At 36.0% G+C, this 21,955-nt stretch overlaps 2 protein-coding genes across 3 annotated transcripts in view; one reads left to right on the plus strand and one right to left on the minus strand.

Moving 5' to 3' along the window:
- LOC127411635 (potassium voltage-gated channel subfamily H member 5-like) overlaps positions 1-5,479 on the plus strand; it is a 67,646-nt gene extending 62,167 nt beyond the window's left edge. Inside the window, exon 11 of the mRNA XM_051647334.1 lies at positions 3,047-5,479. Within this exon, the coding sequence (XP_051503294.1) occupies positions 3,047-4,093 (1,047 nt within the window). The 3' untranslated portion in view covers positions 4,094-5,479. The remainder of the gene's footprint in view (positions 1-3,046) is intronic.
- A 6,988-nt stretch (positions 5,480-12,467) lies between these two features.
- On the minus strand, positions 12,468-17,151 carry gphb5 (glycoprotein hormone subunit beta 5). 2 transcript variants are annotated; one of them, XM_051647386.1, is made up of 4 exons: positions 16,917-17,151; positions 16,487-16,551; positions 16,087-16,285; positions 12,468-12,882 (listed from the first exon to the last, which is right to left on the minus strand). In XM_051647386.1, the coding sequence occupies exons 2-4, from the start codon at positions 16,513-16,515 to the stop codon at positions 12,691-12,693; spliced, it is 420 nt and encodes a 139-aa protein (XP_051503346.1). In that variant the 5' UTR covers positions 16,516-16,551; positions 16,917-17,151; the 3' UTR covers positions 12,468-12,690. The 2 variants fall into 2 exon arrangements, with proteins under 2 accessions (XP_051503346.1, XP_051503345.1); XM_051647385.1 differs by having other exon boundaries at positions 16,908-17,150.
- Between the last annotated feature and the right edge of the window lie 4,804 nt (positions 17,152-21,955).

The raw sequence follows: 21,955 nt of genomic DNA on the forward strand, positions 1-21,955 counted from the left end.
CCCTAGTGTAGATATCTAATTACTTAAATTCTTTCGACATTGACAGTGCTGGAACTACATTTAATTAAATTCATGCAGGACGTAAAAAGCTGTGAAATAACGACAGAGGGCATGAATAAAGCATGATCTTGCTTCAGTGTATAATTAAACATTATATATAACTTGGGACTGTGTGACATTGTTCACGTTTTTCACCATAATAATTATTAGAAAAAGGTTTCCAAACTTCTCTTCTAATTGACAGATTCATCCAAATCTGAGAAGCATTCTTAAAGTGATAGTTCACCTTTAATTAATATTATATCATCATTTCCCCACCCTCATGTTCTTCCAACCCTGTGAAACTTTCTGTATTCTGTGGAACCCAAAAGATGTTATACAGAATGTTAGAGACTGACAGTCTCAGTCACCATTCCCTTTCATAATATGGAGGGGGGAACAAAAACATGCAGTGAAAGTAAATGATGATTAAGTTTAGCATTCTGTCTAACATCTCCTTATAGGAATAATTAAAAAAAAAATAGAAAATTCTTGCATAATTTACTCACCCTCATGCCATCCCAGATGTGTGTGGGTTTTTTTTTTCTTTTTTTTTTTCTGCTGAGCACAAAGATTTTTAGAAGAATATCTCTGCTCTGTTAGTTTATACTAGAATGCAAATGAATGGGTACCAAAACTTTGAAGCTCAGAAAGCACATAAAGGCAGCATTAAAGCAATTCAAATGACACTGGTTAGATCTATGTCTTCAGAAGTGATATGATAAGTGTGGGTGAGAAACAGATCAATATTTAAATCCTTTTTTATTAATAAATCTCCACTTTCACATTATTCTTGTGTTTTTGGTGATTCAATTCTTTGTGCATATCGCCACATTTATTTTCTCCCCTTTTCTCCCCAATTTGGAATTCCCAATGCACTCTAAGTCCTCGTGGTGGCGTAGTGACTCGACTCAATCAGGGTGGCAGAGGACAAATCTCAGTTGCCTCCGCGTCTGAGACCGTCAACCCGTGCATCTTATCACATGGCTTGTTGAGCACGTTACCGCGGAGACCTAGCACGTGTGAAGGCTTCACGCTATTCTCCATGGCATCCACTCACAACTCACCACGCACCACACTGAGAGCAAGAGGAGGTTAACCCAACATGACTCTACCCACCCTAGCAACTGGCCCAATTGGTTGCTTAGGAAGCCTGACTGGAGTCACTCAGCACGTCCTAGATTTGAACTTGTGACTCCAGGTGTAGTAGTCAGCGTCTTTACTTGCTGAGCTACCCATGCAACCCATTACGTTATATGTAAAAGTAACTAGTTACTCACTACTTGAGTATTCTTTTTATTGGATACTTTCTTACTCTTACTCAGGTAATTTTTAACATTATTACTTTTGCTTCTATTTGAGTAAAGCTTTTGGCTACTCTGCCCACCTCTGGGGGCAAACAGTTTGGCATCAATTCTGTAAACAGGGATGGACTGGCCATTGGGAGCACCGGGATGTTTCCCGGTGGTCTGGTCAGTCGAGTAGTTGGACGATCAAGCACTGTCATTTACTGCTGCACATGTAAAACACCAAAAGCCAAAAATACTCAAAAAGTGTGACAAAACAGCGCTACCCAATTAAATGTGCAGCGCATGTGTGGCCGCAGCTCGAGAGCAGATCGGGACTGGACTCAAACACGCAGTGCTGATGAACCTACTTTGCACTCGCACTGTACAGTGTGTTGTGGAATGTTACTTTTAAAAATACAGTAACTCATTAGAATATTGGGTTACTACTTAAAGTAACAAAATTAATTAAAAAGTTACTTTTTATGGGAAGTAATGTGTTACATTACTATGCATCACTTTTCTTCCCGTCCCCCTTTCTCTTCTTCACTGACTGCAGCTTTAAATAGATTTAAGTTTGATCATTTTATAAATGTAAAAATGTTAAGTCTGTTTATTCAGTTTCCTTTGAACAGAATAGAAACCAGTTCCTAACTTTATTAGAATCTTTTTTTTTTTTTTTTACCTGTTTTTATCTGTGCTCTTGTCATTTGCAGTATCGTGGGGGTAAGTCACACAAGTAAATGAATGTAATCAGCTTGACTAAATTAATCAAGTACCAAAATTTAATTTCAATGAAGAACTTAAATAAATCAATAACGATTTTCAGGAGAAGAAAAAGAGATAAGATGGGATCTAAGAGAGACAGGAAAAAGACAAGAAGTGGAGGAAAAGAGAACAACAGATGTATAATTTAAGATCAGAGAAAAGAGAACAACAGATGTATAATTTAAGCTCATATCTCCAAACACAGGCATTCTGTGAGCAGACCTTGCAAAACACAAAGTGTGAGCTTTAGTGCGACTGCAGGAGTGAAAGATGAGACATGTATATTTTAAATCTTAAATCTATTTAATATCTTTATTCACACATCATACATTATTGATTATGCTCTTTTGCTTAAATTCCTATGATTAAATGTTAAATGATACCTTTTTATAGTGGACTTCCTCTTATGTTACCTTTTTTTTTATTGGTTTGATAATTTGATGTTGAATACTCAAATTGTACATTTGAATTATATGAAAAACATATTTGGTTTATTTACATTTTTATTTCTCAAATCCACAACTTGCGTTCCTGTAGCTCAATTGGTAGAGCATGGCACAAACAAAGTCAAGATCATGTGTTAAAATCCCAGGGAGCACAAATACTGATGAAATATACCTTTGAATGTCAAAATACAGAAAGTCCTCAGGGTTTGAGGAGGGAGAGAGAATATTGTACCATGAAATCTTTGGCAAGAATCGCAACAGCAGTGTTAATAACTCACTATACATAAAAATATGAAATTTGGAAAGCATATTAAAGTAACAGTTATTAATATGACAGCAATTTTTTTGCAAAGACTTTGCTAATTCTTATACACATTATATTGGGATCAGACTACAGCAAAATATTATGTACTGTCAAGTTAATGTTTGGTTTTGAAGATTCCACAATTCCTTCCTAGTCTTGCCATTTCCTGTTTAATTGATTTTATTCCCTGTCTCCATTTCCAGTTCATATTCCGTAAGATCAGCGATGTGAAGGAGGAGGAAGAGGAGAGGCAGCGCTCCAAGAATGAGGTTCCGCTCACCATTCCTGTGGATCACCCTGTCCGAAAACTTTTCCAGAAGTTTAAACAGCAGAAAGAGCTCCGTAACCAGGGAGCTTCAGTCCAGCTCGACCGGGTGAAGAATCAGCAGCATTTGCATACTCAATCACATGGACACGGCAGCAGGCAGTCTACACGTACAACTCTGCAGAAACCTGCCGGTTCCCTCGTGCAGAACTCGCTGCATGCAGTTCAGAATGGGTCCGCCAGCAGTGTGGTCACCATCTCCCAGATCACACCCATCCAGAACTGCCTTGCCTACCATAAACCGGGTGACCCTGTCAAGCAGAACAACCGTGACATCATGGAACTCAAACCTGCTAGTGGTGACCAGGTCGCAAATCGGTGCAAAGTGAATAACACAGTGAGGGCCAAACCGGCAGGAACCGCTTGTGGTTGGATGAGACTAAAAAACAACATGGGTGCCCCGAGTTCTACTCCAGAGGAGGAGAGGAAGGAGGGATTAAACAACACCACCAAAGCCATCTCCATGGAGCGTCTTTCTCCGGATGTCAAAATCCAGATAGAAAGTGTTGGGGAGGTTGAGGGATCCCGAAAACATTATCTTCACAAAACAGATTCTTGGGATAGTGGCCTGACTTATAGCGACCAGAGACTAGATCGGGTTTCCGAACCACAGAGTCCCTTACCTGGAATTGGTGGAGGAGAAGGGCTAGCCCATGATTTCTTTCCCAGTTGTGAGATCTCATTCCAGGTTTCACTGCAGGAGGCAAGGCTGGAGTTACGGACAGAGATCCAGGCTCTAAACGGGAGAATGGCAGCTTTAGAGGAACGGATTGGAGAGATCCTCAGGCTGCTGGTAGAGCAATCCAAGGCCCCATCTAGCCAAGACCCCACCCCAACACACATATCAAAACTCAAACCACAGGACAGCTTCCCAGAGTCAACACTCAGAACACCGGACTCTGAAAAGAATGAGGTGTCACCATAGGAGAAAGACAGCATCGAGCATTTGTAGAAACACTGGGGTGTTTTTGGAGCATCCAAATTTGGAGCATCCATTGAGTTCCCAGTCAAAGCTTAGAGTGGAACCTTTACATGGGAGCTTGTGTTGGTTTCCTGGGCTAATTAGTTCCTGGGTTTAGAGAATAAAGCTATCAACTGAACATCTCTAACAGGAGTTGGTTTCTGGACAGACAAGAATTCTCAAGCTTTCAGAGTACTGTGGCATCTGCTGCTTAATAAAAAACAAAAGCAGTTTTAGTTTTAGTGCTACAAGATTGAAATCAGCACTCCAACCTTTTGCACACTGAACCTCATGCAGGAACTATGGAAATTTTTAGACAATGTTTTAAAATTATTTTTCCTTTTGTCAATGTGTATATTCTGCATGTCCAGCTGGGTTCTGGCTTGCCAAAAATGTAAAATCCTGATGATGTCGGTAATTTTGACTTTATATTTAAATGCTTGTATATTATGCAGTTAACTGCATGCAAATCTATTTATTCTCACAGAAAGTTTTTGGCTTTTTTCAATGTGTAAATGAAAGAGACCATTGATTGTCTTGATATTTGAAAATTTCACATTAATGAACATTCAGATTTTTGACAAAATGTAGCATGACAATTCACTGAGAAAGAATGTGTTGTGGCTTGTGATAATTATGTATGCATGACTGACATTCACAGCACACAATAACTTTGCCTTAATGGATCAAAATGTCACTCTTAAGATAAAACCGAAAGAAAAATCTGCACTAAACATCAGTGTGATATTATTTAAGGATATAAGACAGGGATTTATTTATTTATTCTTTTAGGCAGTCCTGCTAACAGCATAATTCAGAGACAACATCACAAGATCTTTTGTATTTTTATTTTTATTTTTTTCATAGTTGGCTATACAGTATACAGTAGGGTACATATTGTATAGATGATTTATAGAACAACAGATGGAAATTTTATGTATGAATGATAAATTATTGGCTCAGTTCATTATTAATTGTAACCTGATTTACACCAGTATGGACTCCACTCACACCAGACTATAAAGACCATGTCTTTAATCCATTACTTTTACATGTACACCATTTAACAGAAACTACAAACTTATAAAGCAAATTTATGTCCGCATACACAGCAAAGTTTTTAAGTTTCTATAATTGGTATTAATATTATTTCCTCCTCTGAATTTTTGAATATAATCCATATTGACATGAAATACCTTCACTTTCACATACACGGTGTTTACTAATGTAGTTTCATACTGTATGTGAAGGACTAACCTTTTCGTTTTTATGTCTGACTGAGATCCGTTTGCATTTGTTACTTTTCATTGTCTGCGTTTAAAAAAATAAAAATAAAATAAAAATCAGGAATGGTGAGATTTTGCAGGACAGAATCATAATTTTATTTCCCTAGTTTCTCTTCCACTCATTAATGCATTTTGGGATTTGTTTCACTTTATTTTCTAACCATTAGCAGCTTTTGAGCCTGAAATGCAGCTTCACTACTGTATCCTTCTCTTTCTGTGGTTTTGAATGACTGTATTATATGCAGTCTTAATGAATAATAGTAAATCAACCAATCAATAAAAAAAACAAGGAAAAACATACATATGTACAAACTTAATAAAAGTAGTACATACAAATATAAGCGAGAAGCACCAAATATACAAATATAATGTATTACAAACCAAAGTTTAACAAAATAAAAGAGGTAGCACAGGTTTACTATCTTAAAGGCTTTGGAGTTCTTTGAAGGTGAAATAGTTTGGATGTATTGCTCGATTTCTTTAAAAAAAATAAAATAAATAAGGGTTCTTTTTTTTTTTTTTTTTTTTGTTATTAACAATTTTATTGATTCCAAAAATAAAACATACAAACACAACATATAAAAACTGAATCAATTATTAACGTTATCACCCCCAGTACTGTGGTCACCAACAATTAAATCATCAAAATAAAATAAATACAAAAAATACATAAAAAAACCCAAGATATACATTCAAACAAAATCAATAAAACACATACCCGACTAAACTACAAATCCCAAAAAAACCAACAAGAATTAATCACTTTTCTTCAACTTTATGCAGCATAATGTAACATTATGAACGACTGTGCACACAGACTGAGATTTCGTAATTTTTGTTTGTCTCTTAAAACAAAGATTTTAGGACTAGAATGCTCACAGATTTCCTCACAAATCTAAAAACACCTGAACATCTCTTCAGCAGAACCAGTTCATTCTCATGAACAGGGCCTGATCACATTGACCTACATGGCAGTGATGGAACCAAATCTGAATTTGTTGTGCTCATAAGGTCTGTATCATTTAAAGCTGTCATATTATCACTTTATCATTATTATTATTTTGGACTGTTAAAGTATTTTGGACTGTTTTTGCTATTGTGCCTTAATGCAAAGCCTGTACTACATTATGACAGATTCACAAAACAAATTCTGCTGAAATGTGCTGCTCAGACTGTCATGCCAGACTTTGCTCTAATCATTAATTCATCTGATGTTTATAAATAATACATATTACCTCACTGTGATTGGGCAGGATAAGATTCTTAATACTGAATATCTGTCTATGTGTGGGTAGTAATATGTTAATGTATTCATTTGAACCGATTCGTCTGAGTTCATAAAGTTGCGGAAATACAGAACAAGCCAACTCAATCTCATAAATATTCATAAGAACAGTACGAGATGGTGAATTCTTAAAGAAATCGTAAGACTTCTTTCGTAGGAAAACGTACAACTTATACGCCAACCAATCGCTTAACCTTCCCATGTGTCCTTGTAGACCCTGAAGTTTTGTTTCTTCCTTGTTAAACAAAATGTGTGTGGAGGCAAAGGCAAACCTAACAATGAAGTGTAATACCTTACCCAAACCCTAAAACTAACCATTTTGGATGAAAGAGAAACTTTCTGTGTTTCGAACACGGGTTCATAATATTTTTCCTAATTTTAACCACTAATCCAAACTCCTTACCTTAACCTTAACTTAAAAAGCCCCGTTGTGTATGACGGAAGACAGTTAATCTTCCGGGTCCAGAATGCGTCTTCGTGATATATTTCATCATTTTAACCCCTAAACCAAACTCCATAACTAAACATAACCATAAATTTGAGTCTGTAACCGTGATTGTAATTTATTTGATAAATATACTCACTGAGCACTTTATTATAAACAAAATACTAAAACTGGGCAGGGCCTCCCTTTGCTCTCAATAATCTGTAGCTTTCTGTTCTTGGTGGAACCCGACGTGGTCTTCTGCTGTTGTAGCCCATCCACCTCAAGTTTCGACGTGTTGTGCATTCTGAGATGCTATTCTGCTCACTACAATTACCGTAGCCTTTCTGTCAGCTTGAACCAGTCTGGCCATTCTCTGTTGTCCTCTCTCATCAACAAGGCATTTCCGTCCGCAGAACTGCCCCACAGTGGATGTTTTTTGTTTTTGGCACCATTCTGAGTAAACTCTAGAGACTGTTGTGTGTGAAAATCCCAGGAGATCAGCAGTTATAGAAATACTCAAACCAGCACGTCAGAAACCAGAGATGAAGTTCTTGGATGAAGTAAATTTTCAGGTAGCTGCGCAAAACTTTGGCATCAAGCCCTTATTATTCTGTTATTACTATCCATTAATCTCTCTATCTCACTTTTTGCTGAGTTGGCTAAAGATCCGCAATTGTCTCTGCTATGCCATTTCACTTTTTGTCATTTTATTTTCTCTTAACTGACACACACACAAAGAAATATTGTTTACAGTTACATACACTCCTCAAATAATTGAAAGTAATCGATAGGACAGTCCAGAGGGGGCAGGAAACAATAGGGCTTAGTGGATTTGGTCAGTCTGAAGTGAAGCATCATTCCATCTGTTTTGCACTGTTGATATATACTGCAAACTACAGAAGATCATCAGATACATTACATTAGATCTAAAAAAGAGAGATCTAAAAACCTTAATTTCAAGCTTGATAAGACACATTCTGTATATGTATATCCCTTTCTCTCTGACTCTTCTCAGTCTCTTTTTGTCACCTTCTTTGTAAGTGTTTTCCTTTTTACACTGTCTATTGAAAGCTCTCTTTGTCCATCTATCTCGTACCTTCCCTTCTTAAAGAGCATACTGAATTTTGATGTCAGTGTAAACTTAAGATAGCTTTCCAAAGAGCATCAGGAAAGTAGTCTGCAAATCTCTGTATGGCCATTAGTCAGAGATGAACACACTTTTCTGGACTTTATCTACTTTTAAATTAATACGTTATTTTGTGTCATACTTTTTACATTATGCTTTTTAAAAGATATACTGTATAGCTATTTTAAAATAATATTATTTTAAAAAGTATTTAATTCATATAAAAAGGTGAAAGAGCAAGGAAAACAGTGTTGTGAAAGAAGATTGCACAGTGCATTTTTAGAACCTTATTTGGCTGAATCTGTACCTGTCAGCTCAGCTCAAACTCCTTGAGTCCTTTGAAAGAGTTTGTCTTGTCTATGAGCTGGGACAGATTTACATTTTGTTTATTTGACAGTTAATTGACTGGAAATGATATGACAGGGGGTAATTTTGATAATTAATCTGGGACAAAGGCAGCTTTGGGGGTTTGACAGTTCTGGGAATGCTGGTGAATACCGTACATGGCAACATTACCGTAGCAACGAAACCACCAAGAACAACACTTATCAAAAGTATTAATAGAAACAAAATGAGCAACACTGGGAAAAACCCAACATATAAACTGCTTGGATAGTCAGAGGTTGACACTTATTAAAAATTGCACAATAAGGTACTAGAGGCCACGCTTTATTGTGAATATAATCATCGCTAAAGGGGGTTGTACTTCAAGTCTCTCAGGTGTCTTATTGCTTTTATAAAAAGGTTAATATTGTGTATTTTAGCACGACTCAAATCTATGTTGACCGTTCAGCATCCAGGACTGGAACTATCTGTTTTATAACATAACATTTTACGAGAACACACAGGTCTTCAAAAGCAGTGGTTCTCAGTTGGTGGGTAACGGCCCAAAAATGGGTCGCAGGTCTGTTCTGATAGGGTCGCGGACAGCAGGGAAAAAACAGTGCTAAATGCAAATCATAAATTATATAACTAACTATATAATCATGCAAAGTAAGGATTGCAAAATAAATTGGCATATCAACATTTAAATGGGATGAGAAAACACAAAAAAAAAAACCAATTATGGTTGATGACAAGTCAAGAGCCATGTCTATTTTGGCCCATTTATTATGGACATTTTTGTCTACTTTTTTACGATAAATAATTTTGTTACTGTGTTGGATCACCATTTGGTGTCCAATGTAAAATCTGGGTCCTGAAGCAAAACCAGTTGAGAGCCACTGTTCTAGAAATCTCTTAGATCAGCATTTCTGCCCCTATCTGGTGAGAAACCACATTTATCTGAGCGCAGACAAACATGTCTCCACATTTGTGGGAAGTAAGCAAAACATATACAGCTGTTGGCCTTTAGTAAATGTAATTTCCTGTACATAAGTTGCTGAATTTGACCTACAATGTGTTACATAACAAACCGTGCTGAGGGTGATAATGACAAAGGTAATAATCATGTGAATCTGCTGCACATTATGATACCAGAGAAGCAAAAGAAAATGTTCTCTCATCATTTTCACACAGGGGTGGAAAGAGTACTGAAAAATCATACACAAGAAAAAGTACTGTTACATCTTAAAAATGTAGTTTGAGTAGAGTAAAAGTACCTGTCCTAAAAACTACTCAAGTAAGAGTAAAAGAGTAGCTCATTTAAAAGTACTCATGAGAAGTGTGTATTGAGTACTGAGTTGCAAAAGCTATGCCTCTTTATAATAAAAACTCTAGGTTGCAATTTAAAAATGTAGCACACATACTGTAATTTACATTCCCTTTTATGGCTGTTTGCCAGAAATAATAAAGAATATAGGTATTTTATAGGTGTTTGTTACTGTCAACTTTTAAAATACATCACTTACCTATGATACTGTAAACACTACATGAATCTGATTAAAAAAATAATAAATAAAAGGGCGACATGATTACAGAAATGAAAAGATAAAAAAGTTATTTTCAATATAATGTATGAAAGAATTACATTAAAATCAGTTTACGTGCAGGGTCTAAATTTCACTTAATGCCGACTGAGAGAGTTATTGTTGCACATAAAACATATTCAAAACAATGCAAGCAATGCAAAAAAAACAACAAAAAAAAACACTAAAAAACCAGGGTCACTTGGCACGTCATGTCCCGCACAATAGAGGCGGTAGAGCAGTTGTTTGTTACAGGGGCCACATCGGGCTTTAAAGGGATAGTTCACACAAAAATTTTAATTCTCTCATTATTTTGTCACCCTTATGCCATCCCCTATGTGTATGACTTTCTTTCATCAGCAGAACACAAATTAAGATTTTTAAGAAGAATATCTCAGCTCTTTTGGTCCATACAATGCAAGTGAATCAGTGCCAAAATTTTGAAGCTCCAAAAATCACATAAATCAGCATAAAAGTAGCCTAATCCATGTGACTCCAGTGGTTAAATCTATGAATTCAGAAGTGATATGATAGGTTGGGTGAGAAACAGATCAATATTTAAGTTCATTTTTGCTAGAAATTCTCTTCCCTGCTCAGTCAATCTCCACTTTAACTCTCACTTTCTTCTTCTTTTGTTTTTGGTGATTCACATTCTTCATGCATATCACCATCTACTGGGCAGGGAGAAACATTTCTAGCAAAAATGGACTTAAATATTGATCTGTTTCTCACCCACACCTATCATATCACTTCAGAAGTCATGGATTTAACCACTGGAGTCACGTGGATTAGGCTTCTTTTATGCTGCCTTTATGTGCTTTTTGTAGCGTCAATATTTTGGCATCCATTCATTTGTATTGTATGGACCAGAGCTGAAATATTCTCCTAAAAATCTTAATTTGTGTTCTGAAGAAAGAAAGTCATACAAATCTGGTTAGACAGTTACAGCACTTAAAATGTACTCAGGTATACAATAACAGTATACAGTTACAGGGAAAAAGTAGTTAATTAAAGTAACATGAGTATTTGTAATCGTTACTTTACACCCGTTTTCACATTAGCAAGATTTTAAATAATTCAACATACAGGGACTGCTGCTGGTACATGTGATCTCACAGTAATGCAGCATTGGAAGAATTTAGCCTTCAGTGCTTCAAGACGCTGATAATGAGAAAATTACATATTCCCATGCTCTCATAGGTTTTCATAAGATGGGTATGTGTACTGTATGTGTGTGATTCGCAAATAAAAAAGAGAGAATGGGCTGGTCGCATTGTGGGCTTGCTTTTGAATGTGAATAAATATACATAGACTTTAAATGAGAAAAGTTCCGACAACATCAGGCCATCCCATTTAAGCAGTGTTTGGTGTAATCTGATTACAAAGTACTTAGTTGCTGTAATATAATTACTTTTAAGTCATTTGAAAGTTTTGTAAGTAGATTACATTAATGTGATTACTTTTCCATGAAGTAATGAGTAGTGTAATTTGATTACAATTTTAGAGAAGAAATTAGTAATTTGTAGTGGACTACTTTTTTGAGTAATTTACCCAACACCGCATTCTAATGTAGGCGACATATCTGACACAAGGTCTCTATTATTATATAGCATTACATATTTTTTGAAACCACCTACTGTAAACCCCTACGGTATCATTTATATATTTTGTTTTTGTTAAATTTAATGCCGCTGCCTAAGCAATATAAAAATTGCTATTTCGGTCTTATCAAAGTACAGTGTAAATCAAAATTTAAGAACTTAGTAGTACAGCAGGCAATTTTTTGTATTAGGCCAGCATAACTCTGTGACTGTTTTTTAGTCTCAGGCCTTGCCTGGGCAGTAGGGGTGTGTAAGTGACAGAGTGTGAATGTGTTAGTGTTGGTCAGAATACAATAAGTGTTTTTTGGCAGTTTAGAGAAACTCAGAAGAGAAGAGAGAGAGAGATAGAGAGAGATAGAGAGAGAAAGTCAGAGCAGATGGTAAATACAGGTCTATGACCATGAATTACATTAAAAGATGAGTCAGCATGAAAGCAGCATTTGCACTGTGAGCAGGGGATTGGGCACCCTACTGATACATCTGGAAGAGTTTATCTCTCTCTCCCTCACTGTATTACACATGCACATATGGACTCATCATGTCAAAGTCACAAGGCAAACCATTGCCTCTGCCATCTACTCACACAACTTATTTTATAAAACATTAACTTATTTTATATTACGTACTTGTATGCCTTATGTCAATACGGCTAAAAGAATCCTTGTTCTGTTTTTCAGTTTATGACAGAAGACCACAGGTGTGGGGTTTGCACTTTTATTACATTTGTTTCTTTTCAGATAAAAAAGGAGGAGGAAAATAACAACAGCATGAGAAAGAAAAGTACATGGACCATTTGAAAGTGTAGTTGCTCTCTCTCCCACATGTATATTGAACTGCTAAACTTTATTTTTGCCCACACAGTGATGTACCCTTCTCAACAGTATCAATGTTTTAAAAGAACAAAAGCGGAGGCTGGTTTCTCCTGGATATCAGACGGAGGTGATGCATTCAGTTGTACTGGTGAGACAAACCCCACAGTCACACCGGAGAGCCACTGGATAGGTGTAGTATGGGTCCACATGCGCGGAGCAGTTCGGCAGCTGCACTGTCACAAATCGAGTTTCATTGTAGGTGCACACTCGCTGGTATGACTCAATAAAGGGCGGGTCCAGAACTGGCTTCTGCAGTGATTGACAGGTAAGTAGAAGCTGATGTCATAAAAATGATTTTTCATCTGTGCACTAATTTATGTTTTAGATAGACTACTCTTAATAGCAGCTTCAAATGCTAATATTTATTAATGGAATATTCCAGGTTCAATACAAGTTAAGCTCAATCGAAAGTTTTTGTGGCATCATATTGATTACCACAAAAAAAATATTTAGAATCTTCCCTCCTTTTCTTTAAAAAAAAAAAAGCAAAAATGGAGGTTACAGTGAGGCACTTACAATGGAAGTGAATGGTGGCAATTTTTGGAGGGTTTAAAGGCATAAATGTGAAGCTTATAGTTTTATAAAAGCACTTATATTCATTCTTCTGTTAAAACTCATGTAGTATTTAAGCTGTAAAGTTGTTTAAATTGCAATTTTTTACAGTCGTTTTAGGGTTTGTTGACATAACATTGACATGGCTACAAAGCTGTAAAATTGGCAATAACTTTACACAGAAAAGGTTAGTAAGTGATTTTATCACACTAAAATCATGTTGTTTAAGTTTTGTGGCTATACTTTTGAAACTGTGAGTATTTTAATGTTTACAGATTGACCCCATTCACTTCCATTGTAAAAGCCTCACTGTTATCCAGATTTTTGCTTTTTTTTAAAGAAAAGGAGGGACGAGTCAAAATATATTTTTGTGGTAATCAATATTATGCCACAAATGCTGTCGATTGAGCTTAACTTGTACTGAACCCAGAATATTCTTTTAACATTGTGTCTTTAATTAAAGACACATCCAATGTCAAATAGTCTCCCAAATGAGATTATTCCAACACAAATGCCAACACCAATCACACTTTATTGAAAGTCAATTGAAATTGAAATATACTTTATTGGCCCAGAAGGAAAATGTGTCTCTATCATTCTATACACATACACAATATACAGTACAATGTCACTCTCCTTGAGACCTGGCCTGATGTAGCAAATGTGTGGACCATTTTCCTCTATTTGTTGTTTTCTCCCTCCCTCTCTCTCGCTCTCTCTCTCTCTCTCTCTCTCGCTCTCTCTTTCTCTCTCTTTAATTTCCAGCAATCAGCCCAAGAGGTTCTCTGCCTCTCTCTTAAGAGCTTAGGAGTAACAAAGGAAAATATTTTTTTTTTCTTTAGTCAGAAAGTAATTATTTGGGTTAAAGTGAGTTCTGTTCCCAATGTGCTTTAAACCGCTACATTTGTGAAAATGAAACAGAATCACACAAACACAACTAATATACAAATGCTTTATAAACTAAACGCAAACACTAATAGAATTCATATACATTTTTGTGAATTTGTCAAATCCTTGGGCTGCTTCTGTACAGTATGTACTGAAGCCAAATTTGGATCCTACCAACCTTAATAATTTCCGGCCCATTTCTAAACTGCCATTTTTATCAAAAGTCCTGGAGAAATTTGTTTTTTATCAGCTCTCTTCATTCTTATCTTAAAACAACATTTTAGATCAATTTCAATCTGGTTTTAGAGCTCGTCACAGCACAGAGTCAGCACTACTCAAGGTGATGAATGATTTACTGCTCACCTTGGATTCTAGTAGACCTGCAATTTTAATGCTGCTTGATCTAAGTGCTGCTTTCGATACAGTTAATCATACTATTCTCATAGACCGTCTTAGGTGTGAAGTTGGTATTAATGGCACAGCCTTAGATTGGTTTACATCATATCTCTCAGATAGGACTTTGAGTGTTTCTTTCTCTCCCTCTGTACCTTTCACTTGTGGGGTACCTCAAGGTTCTATATTGGGCCCTATTTTATTTTCTTTATATTTGATTCCCCTGGGTTCTATTTTTAGGAAATATAACATTTCATATCATTGTTATGCTGATGATACACAGCTGTATGTCCCACTTAGTTCAGAAGATTCATATTCTGCCATTGTTAAATGCCTTGAGGATATTAAATGCTGGACAGCAAGAAACATTCCCATCTAAATGAGAGTAAGACTGAAATTGTTGTATTTGGCCTCCTTAGCGCTGTCTCTGATATCACTAGCAGTCTAGCAACCCTGTCAATAAATGTTCACCCCTTTGCTAAAAACTTGGGTGTGATCTTTGACTTGGCTCTAAATTTTGAAAAACAAATAAGTGCTGTGGTGAAGCGCAGCTTTTTCCAACACAGGTTGATTGCTAAATTTAAACCATTGCACTCATTTAAGGATTTGGAGACAGTTAGTCATGCCTTCATCTCATCCCGAGACTATTGTAATGCCCTGTACGTGGGTCTTGGTCATTCATCCCTGTATCGCTTGCAGTTAATCCAAAATGCAGCTGCTTGTTTACTGACTGGAACAAGGAAGAGGGAAAGTATTTCACCTGTTCTAGCATGTCTTCACTGGTTACCAGTCCAATACAGGATTCATTTTAAGATTTATTTGTTTTTAAAGTTATAAATGGTTTAGTCCCATCTTATCTCTCTGAACTCCTTAGTCATCATCGTTCCTCCAGGACTCTCAGATCCTCTGATAAACTTCTCCTGCATACACCACGCTCATGCATGAAGTTTAAAGGGGATCGTGCCTTCTCCATAGTCACCCTAGACTATGGAATAACATACCTCTGGTCATTAGATCTGATCCTACTCTTCACATTTTTAAATCACGTCTGAAGACTTATTTATATTCTCTGGTTTTTGAATGAATGTATATTGTGTTGTTTATTGTATTTAGTGTTAATCTCTTTTTTTTTTTTCTAAATTCATTGTATTATTTGCTCATGTACAGCACTTCAGTATACATTTGTTGTTGTTTTTAAATGTGCTCTATAAATAAATTGTCCTTGTCCTTGTATTAAACACAAACATGTCTTGTGTATAATTTTTGTGATTGTTTAATAAGTATGGGGTTTAAGTAGATATGCTAGATATTGGAGATAATTTTAAAGCAATGCTTAATAAATACAAGAAAATTCTTATAACACACTGATTGTTTTTATATAATCTTGATTGAGGATTTATCACAATGCTCTTTGGATTCTTGGGAACCATGAGATTCTATACATTAAATCCATCTCTCGCTCTCTCTCTGTCTGTCTATATATATATATATATGTATGTGTGTGTGTGTGTGTGTGTGTGTGTGTGTGTGTGTGTGTGTATATATATATATACACACACACACACACACACACACACACACTTATAATAAGTAAAATAAGTAATACAGTTATGCTCTTACTTCCCAGGTCTCACAGCGCCCCCAGCAGGCATCAGTGGTGATGTGCAGCCCACCGCAGCCAGGCTTACGGGCTAGAAAGGTGAATTCCCGCACCGCACAGCCAATGAAGCGCTTCAGGTTGAGCACAGAAGCCTCAATATGCGCTCCAAAACATAACCAAAATACCAGAGTAAAACAGCATATCTTTGCAGGAGAAAATCTACCACACACAGATGGGGAAAAAAAATTAGAGTTCATGTTGATGAAGTCAAAGGCCCAAATGTTAAATGCTCCATTGGTGCTCTTACTTAAAAAACAAGCAGTTAAGCCAACTCTTGCTTAACATAATTATACAACTTATAATCAGAGTTATTAATAATTTGCATTTCTGTAATGATCCATGAGTAAACTGATTTCTCACCGCTGTGCTCCTGATCTCAGATGAGCCATTGCTGTTACCAGTGATTTTGGATCTCAGTGGGTGTTCTACAGAACAGAAGAGTATACTGTACTATTAACAGCTTTGGAGCTCATGGTAGGTCTGTCTTAAAAGCTTTGTTATTGTTTAAAATCAATTTTGCTATGAAGATTTTGAATGCCATTTTTACTTCGGTAACCCTACTGTTGAGCTTTATTCCAGTCCTCCATTCTAGTCTTCAAACAAATCTTTATTGATTGTATTCTGTATCTCATTTACAGTTAATTAATTTAGACCACCAGGTATTTTTTAAAATGGGAAGTTAACATGACAAGGTCAGATTGCTCCAATAGATTGCAAGATTAAATTGTTTTTGAATAAAAAAATAAATAAAAAATAAAAAATAAAAAATAAAAAAACTCACCTATCTTACTTTAGGTGTGTGAGTTGGTCTTTTGTCAGCTCTGGTTCAAAAAGGTCAAAGATAGCTGGATGGCAGCTGCAGTACAGGCTGAACTCTTGAGAATAAGAGAGCGAGAAATAACACTTCGAGCCCTGATATCGCTTCTTAAATACCTCTGACACTGAACTTGCACAAAGCTGCCATTTGTGAGAAACAGCCCTGCCAACCCCACCTAAAACACACCGGGGCTGCCCCTTTAGCTAACCGCATCCAGCAATAATAACGAGATGTCACATAAGACTAAAGATAAATAGGGAAGGAGCCGATGTGTCCGTGTGTGTGTTCAGTGTAGAGACTGATCCAACCCCTCAGGCTCTGGAATCTGTGAGCGCATTACCTGCTTCTCAGGTACATCAGCCGTACAGCCATTAACCTAATGAGGAGGAAAGAACCTCTTTTTGTTCAGAGTTATCCACACGGAAAAACAGCGAGAAGCACTTTCATCCTCTAATCCGTGCGTTCATTTATTCATCTATTCATGGATCCATCCATCCATTTTGCAACTAGGCAGATGTCAGGACAGGTTAAATGAAGCTTCAGGCTCCATTCAGTCAGAGTTTAGTTAGATACTTACCATGGCAGCAATGTGGCAAAATCAGGAACTGAGTGTGTGAATTTATTATTATTATTATTTTTATTTTTTTTAAAGGGAGAGAGAACTGGGGTTTTCACAATTCAACAATGCCTGAGGGGCCTGGATGACATTTTTGCTGACTTAATTTCTTTTGTAATTAAGTTTCTGTTCAAATGGAGTTTTATTACACTTCTAGAGATAGTTTAATTAAGGCAGAGTTAAAAATAATATTGAAAATATGTGGATTTCATGAGTGACAAACGGGTATGTTAAACACATAACCATTTCCTGCCAGGTCACACAGAAACTTCAACACAATAATAATTAGACTGATCTAGGACCAGTAAATTATGGAGAATGTTTGATTAATATTTCCAAACATTTAAGTCATCACTATCATGACAAATACAGGGATTAGTATTTTGTGTGGAAATTAAAATGAAACAGGACTAAAAGAAAAACAAATGGTAAAAGACATAGTAGAAAGAGAAAACAAAATTGTTTATATGCAATACAGAATACTTTAGGGGTGTTGAGGAAAGATGAGCCTGTGGGTAAGTTGACCCACCCCGTGTATCTAAGCAACTGTATAAATTTTATGTCATGTGACCTTGTAAGCAGAAAGTATCCATAGTCTTTATCTGGCTGTGATCAGGAGAAGCACATGGGACAAGAGGTATATTTTTATGCAAAAAAGTGTTTTTTGCTGGCCAAAGAAATGTTTTTACATTTGAGGTTAACCAATTGTTGTGCCAAAGCAAATTTATTCAGGTACAAAATTACATATCATGCATAATGTTGTATATCCAGTGTATAAATACCCATGATTTGATTAGCACAATATTAGCCCAGAAGCAATAAGCTAGGTGCTTTTTTCCAAAATCTTCAATATGGGGCAAAAAAAAAAAAAAAGAAAAAAGAAAAAAATCTGGCAAAGATTTAAGGTATTTAATGTAGTCTATGCTAAGTGATTGATACAAATCATTCCATCATTTACATGCAACAACAAACCTTGGTGGTTAAACAAGGGGAAAGTAGGAGATTATGATTAATAAGTAAATATATTATAGATGAGAAATTATAGATAAAACAATATTTGTGGAGTTGAAATCAGTGTTTCACTGGAAAAATTCAGTTGGTCAGCTTACCCCCAGATGCTCATCTTACCCACTTACCATGAGCAACTTACCCCTAACCTGGGCCAAGTTGACCCAATGGATCACAGTTTTTAAAAAGGCCATATGTTTGTGGCTTTCTTTCACAGACTCATTTTTATAATATCAAGTGATAGCAGACACCTTGAAACAAAGGTACTGTAGCTCTATTTATTTTACCTCGGTCTAATTTTTCCTTGTTTAACAGACAACATCTGTAAAAATTGGCTCATCTTACCCCACTCTCCCCTACCTGTTTATTAATATTTAAAGTACAAACACTTAAAATTAGAGTTTTCTAAAATTATGTCACAGTGACAATTGGTGGTCAAATTTGAAAGGTCTGTAGTAAACTGAAGAGAACAAACTTGATTTGATAAATAGTTACAATATAGTGATCATTCACTTCTTTATACTGTATGATCGCTATATTCAAGTTAACGTGAATATATATGAACATTTCACCATTATTACACTGGGGGGGGGGGGGGAGATAGTTAAGACAAATATATATATATATATGTATGTATATATAAAATAATAATAATAATAATAATAACTGAACACATGTTGAACTTTTGCCCCAATATATGGTACAATGGGGCTAAAGGCACACCTTAAGGAACATTTTCTTTTTTGTATCAAGATTGAAAAAATACATTTCTGTTTATTGAATATTGATGGAGCAACATAATGTGTGTGAAAAGAAATAATAACTCAACGTTGTTCTGATTAAAATTCATTAAAAAAAAAAGTGGTGAGGGAGCCTTTTACCCACACTTACAGTGAAATCGTGTAAATATAAGGACAATAGTTATAGGGCAAAATTTGTCAACTAACGCAAATACTTTTGAAACAGCAAGATGCATTTTTGAGTAAGAAATTAAGTAACAATATAACCACATCAGAAAAGGCTTAAACATTTTCTGTTGATTTCAGTTACATTTGGCATTTCATAACATCTCAAGTATTCTTTAAACAAATTAATCTCCATTGTGTCTGGTTTAGTCAATGTGAGCCCACTTTGAACATTTTTCATAATTTGCCCCACTTAAGAGAATCGATGTGTTTTATGGGGGCCTTTAGCCCCTACAGCAGGGGGCTTTTTACTAATATTGTTTCACTTATTGGACAGTTATTAAAAACGTTTAATTTAATCACCTTGAACAAAACTGAAAAATTACAAATAAGTATTTTGTCTTAAAATAATAGTGATAATTTCAGGGATTCTCATTAGCTGGCCTACATAAATATGTTACTTTTAAAATATTATTAAATATTATATTACCGCAAAATCAAACTTAAGACATTGCACGCGATGACCTCATGTATCAGGACAATTTTGCAATGCACAGTGACAAACAGATGTTAGGGAAAGTGCTGTGGTGGTTTTTGTTGCTGTTTGGTGTTTTGGGAGAAAATAAAATCAAAAGTTCCTTTTACCCCTGGGGGGCTATAGCTTTGTTGTACCCTACACAAATGGAGTAACTTGTCAGAATGGGAAACTGCCATTAGCAATTAAACAATCAAAATGTATGCAATTAGACTTTTATGACTCTAAACTTTATAGTTATTGATATAGCCCTTGTGACAACTTCTCCGTGTAACAGCTTGGCCCTACATATCAGAGTCCCTTTTTTACTTCATTTTATAGCTATTTGTAATTATATTTATGTGCAGAATGGGCAAGTCATGGTTGTCAAGCTTTCAGTGGGTTATTGACCTATAAACAGTCTCAATTTACTCATTTCAGTTTCCTTGCTAAAGTCCTGCAGTTATGTGTGCTGTTCTGAGTGGTCGTTATAATTAGAGACCCCCGTTGGCGCATCAGGTTACACTCACACACACTCTGCCGCCCGGACTTATCTCCTGGTGAGCTCAGCTGGGAACGGGGGGGGAATATACGCGCTTCACACATCGTTACACGCAGTGATATAAACTCCATACCAGTTTATATTTGTTGTTGTGCTTGTTGACGACGGAAAAATTCAACACTGAATGTGCAACGGGAAAATCGGAGAGAGTGTCATACGGTAGCTACTTTTCCAAACATGTGAGTAGAACTTGCATTCAGCTAAATATACTGTACCCAACTTGAATTTCTAAAATCATTCAATAACACATAACACACAACGAATCAAATGACATCATATTTATTTCAGTTTATTGATACGTTTTCCGATTATTCATATGTTTTGGTCTTTGTGTCTCCTTTGCCCTTGTAATTTGTGACTGTCTGGTTATACAATATAACATCGATCTGTCACTTTAGCTGTTTAAGTTTGAAAGATCTCTGTCAGGTGTCAACAAACACCATAAAGTCGTGTAATAGAACAGTGTATGTGTTTGATAGTTGGTATTTAAATGTCTTATATACTGAATGGTATTTGCTACACAGTATTTTTGTAACTATTTTGGGCCCGTAGAGCATGCAACGCCCCTCTCACGCTCACAGCATTCCGAGTGTCAGAGGTCACGTGGGTTATATTCTGGACTGTGTGTGGAACATTTATTTGATTTAGTGGATGCAGATGAACCTGTTCGGCTTAAAAGAAAAGAGAGAAAGAGACATATAGTAGATTCCACAGCTTTTAAATATGCCAATCTGTGTGGATTCCATACTAATTTTGTAGACTTAAACAGAAGTATGCATGTTCCTAAGGAGGAACTCTTTCTGAAAGTGTTCAAAGGAATTGGATGTTCTTTTAAACTATGTTCTGACGTTGATTACTGTTATAAATCTGTAAAAAAAAAAAAAAAGAAAAAAAGGAAAAAAAAGATGTTTTAAAATGCCTTATTAGTGGTGTCATTGTCTTATAAAAGATAGTATCTATGCCTACTGATATTAAAAAGTGAAGTGTGTAATTTGTGTTACTTAAAGTGAACGTTTTGCACAATCAAATGGATTGCAATTCCGTTTGGTGACGCAGAAATTACGCACTTCACCTTTAAATAAAGACAATGTTTCCATCATGTCCAGTGTCTCAAAGCAGAAACAAACTCTTCCCTTTATTGTAAGTATTTTAGTTGACAAGTTTCCATGTACGTGATTGTCCTGTATGACTGTTGTGTTCTGTATGTGTGAAATGCTTCAGATGCTCTGGTGGTCAGTCCACCGGATAAAGTTACCATGTAACTCTCTCAGTCAGATTTCACTGTAATCCCAACACACTGGTTCAGAGGGAATGCACAGATACACTATATTGCCAAAAGTATTCGCTCACCCATCCAAATAATTGAATTCAGATGTTCCAATCACTTCCATTGCCACAGGTGTATAA

The sequence above is a fragment of the Myxocyprinus asiaticus genome, chromosome 21 (genome assembly GCF_019703515.2).
Source record: "Myxocyprinus asiaticus isolate MX2 ecotype Aquarium Trade chromosome 21, UBuf_Myxa_2, whole genome shotgun sequence".
Lineage (NCBI taxonomy): Eukaryota > Metazoa > Chordata > Actinopteri > Cypriniformes > Catostomidae > Myxocyprinus > Myxocyprinus asiaticus.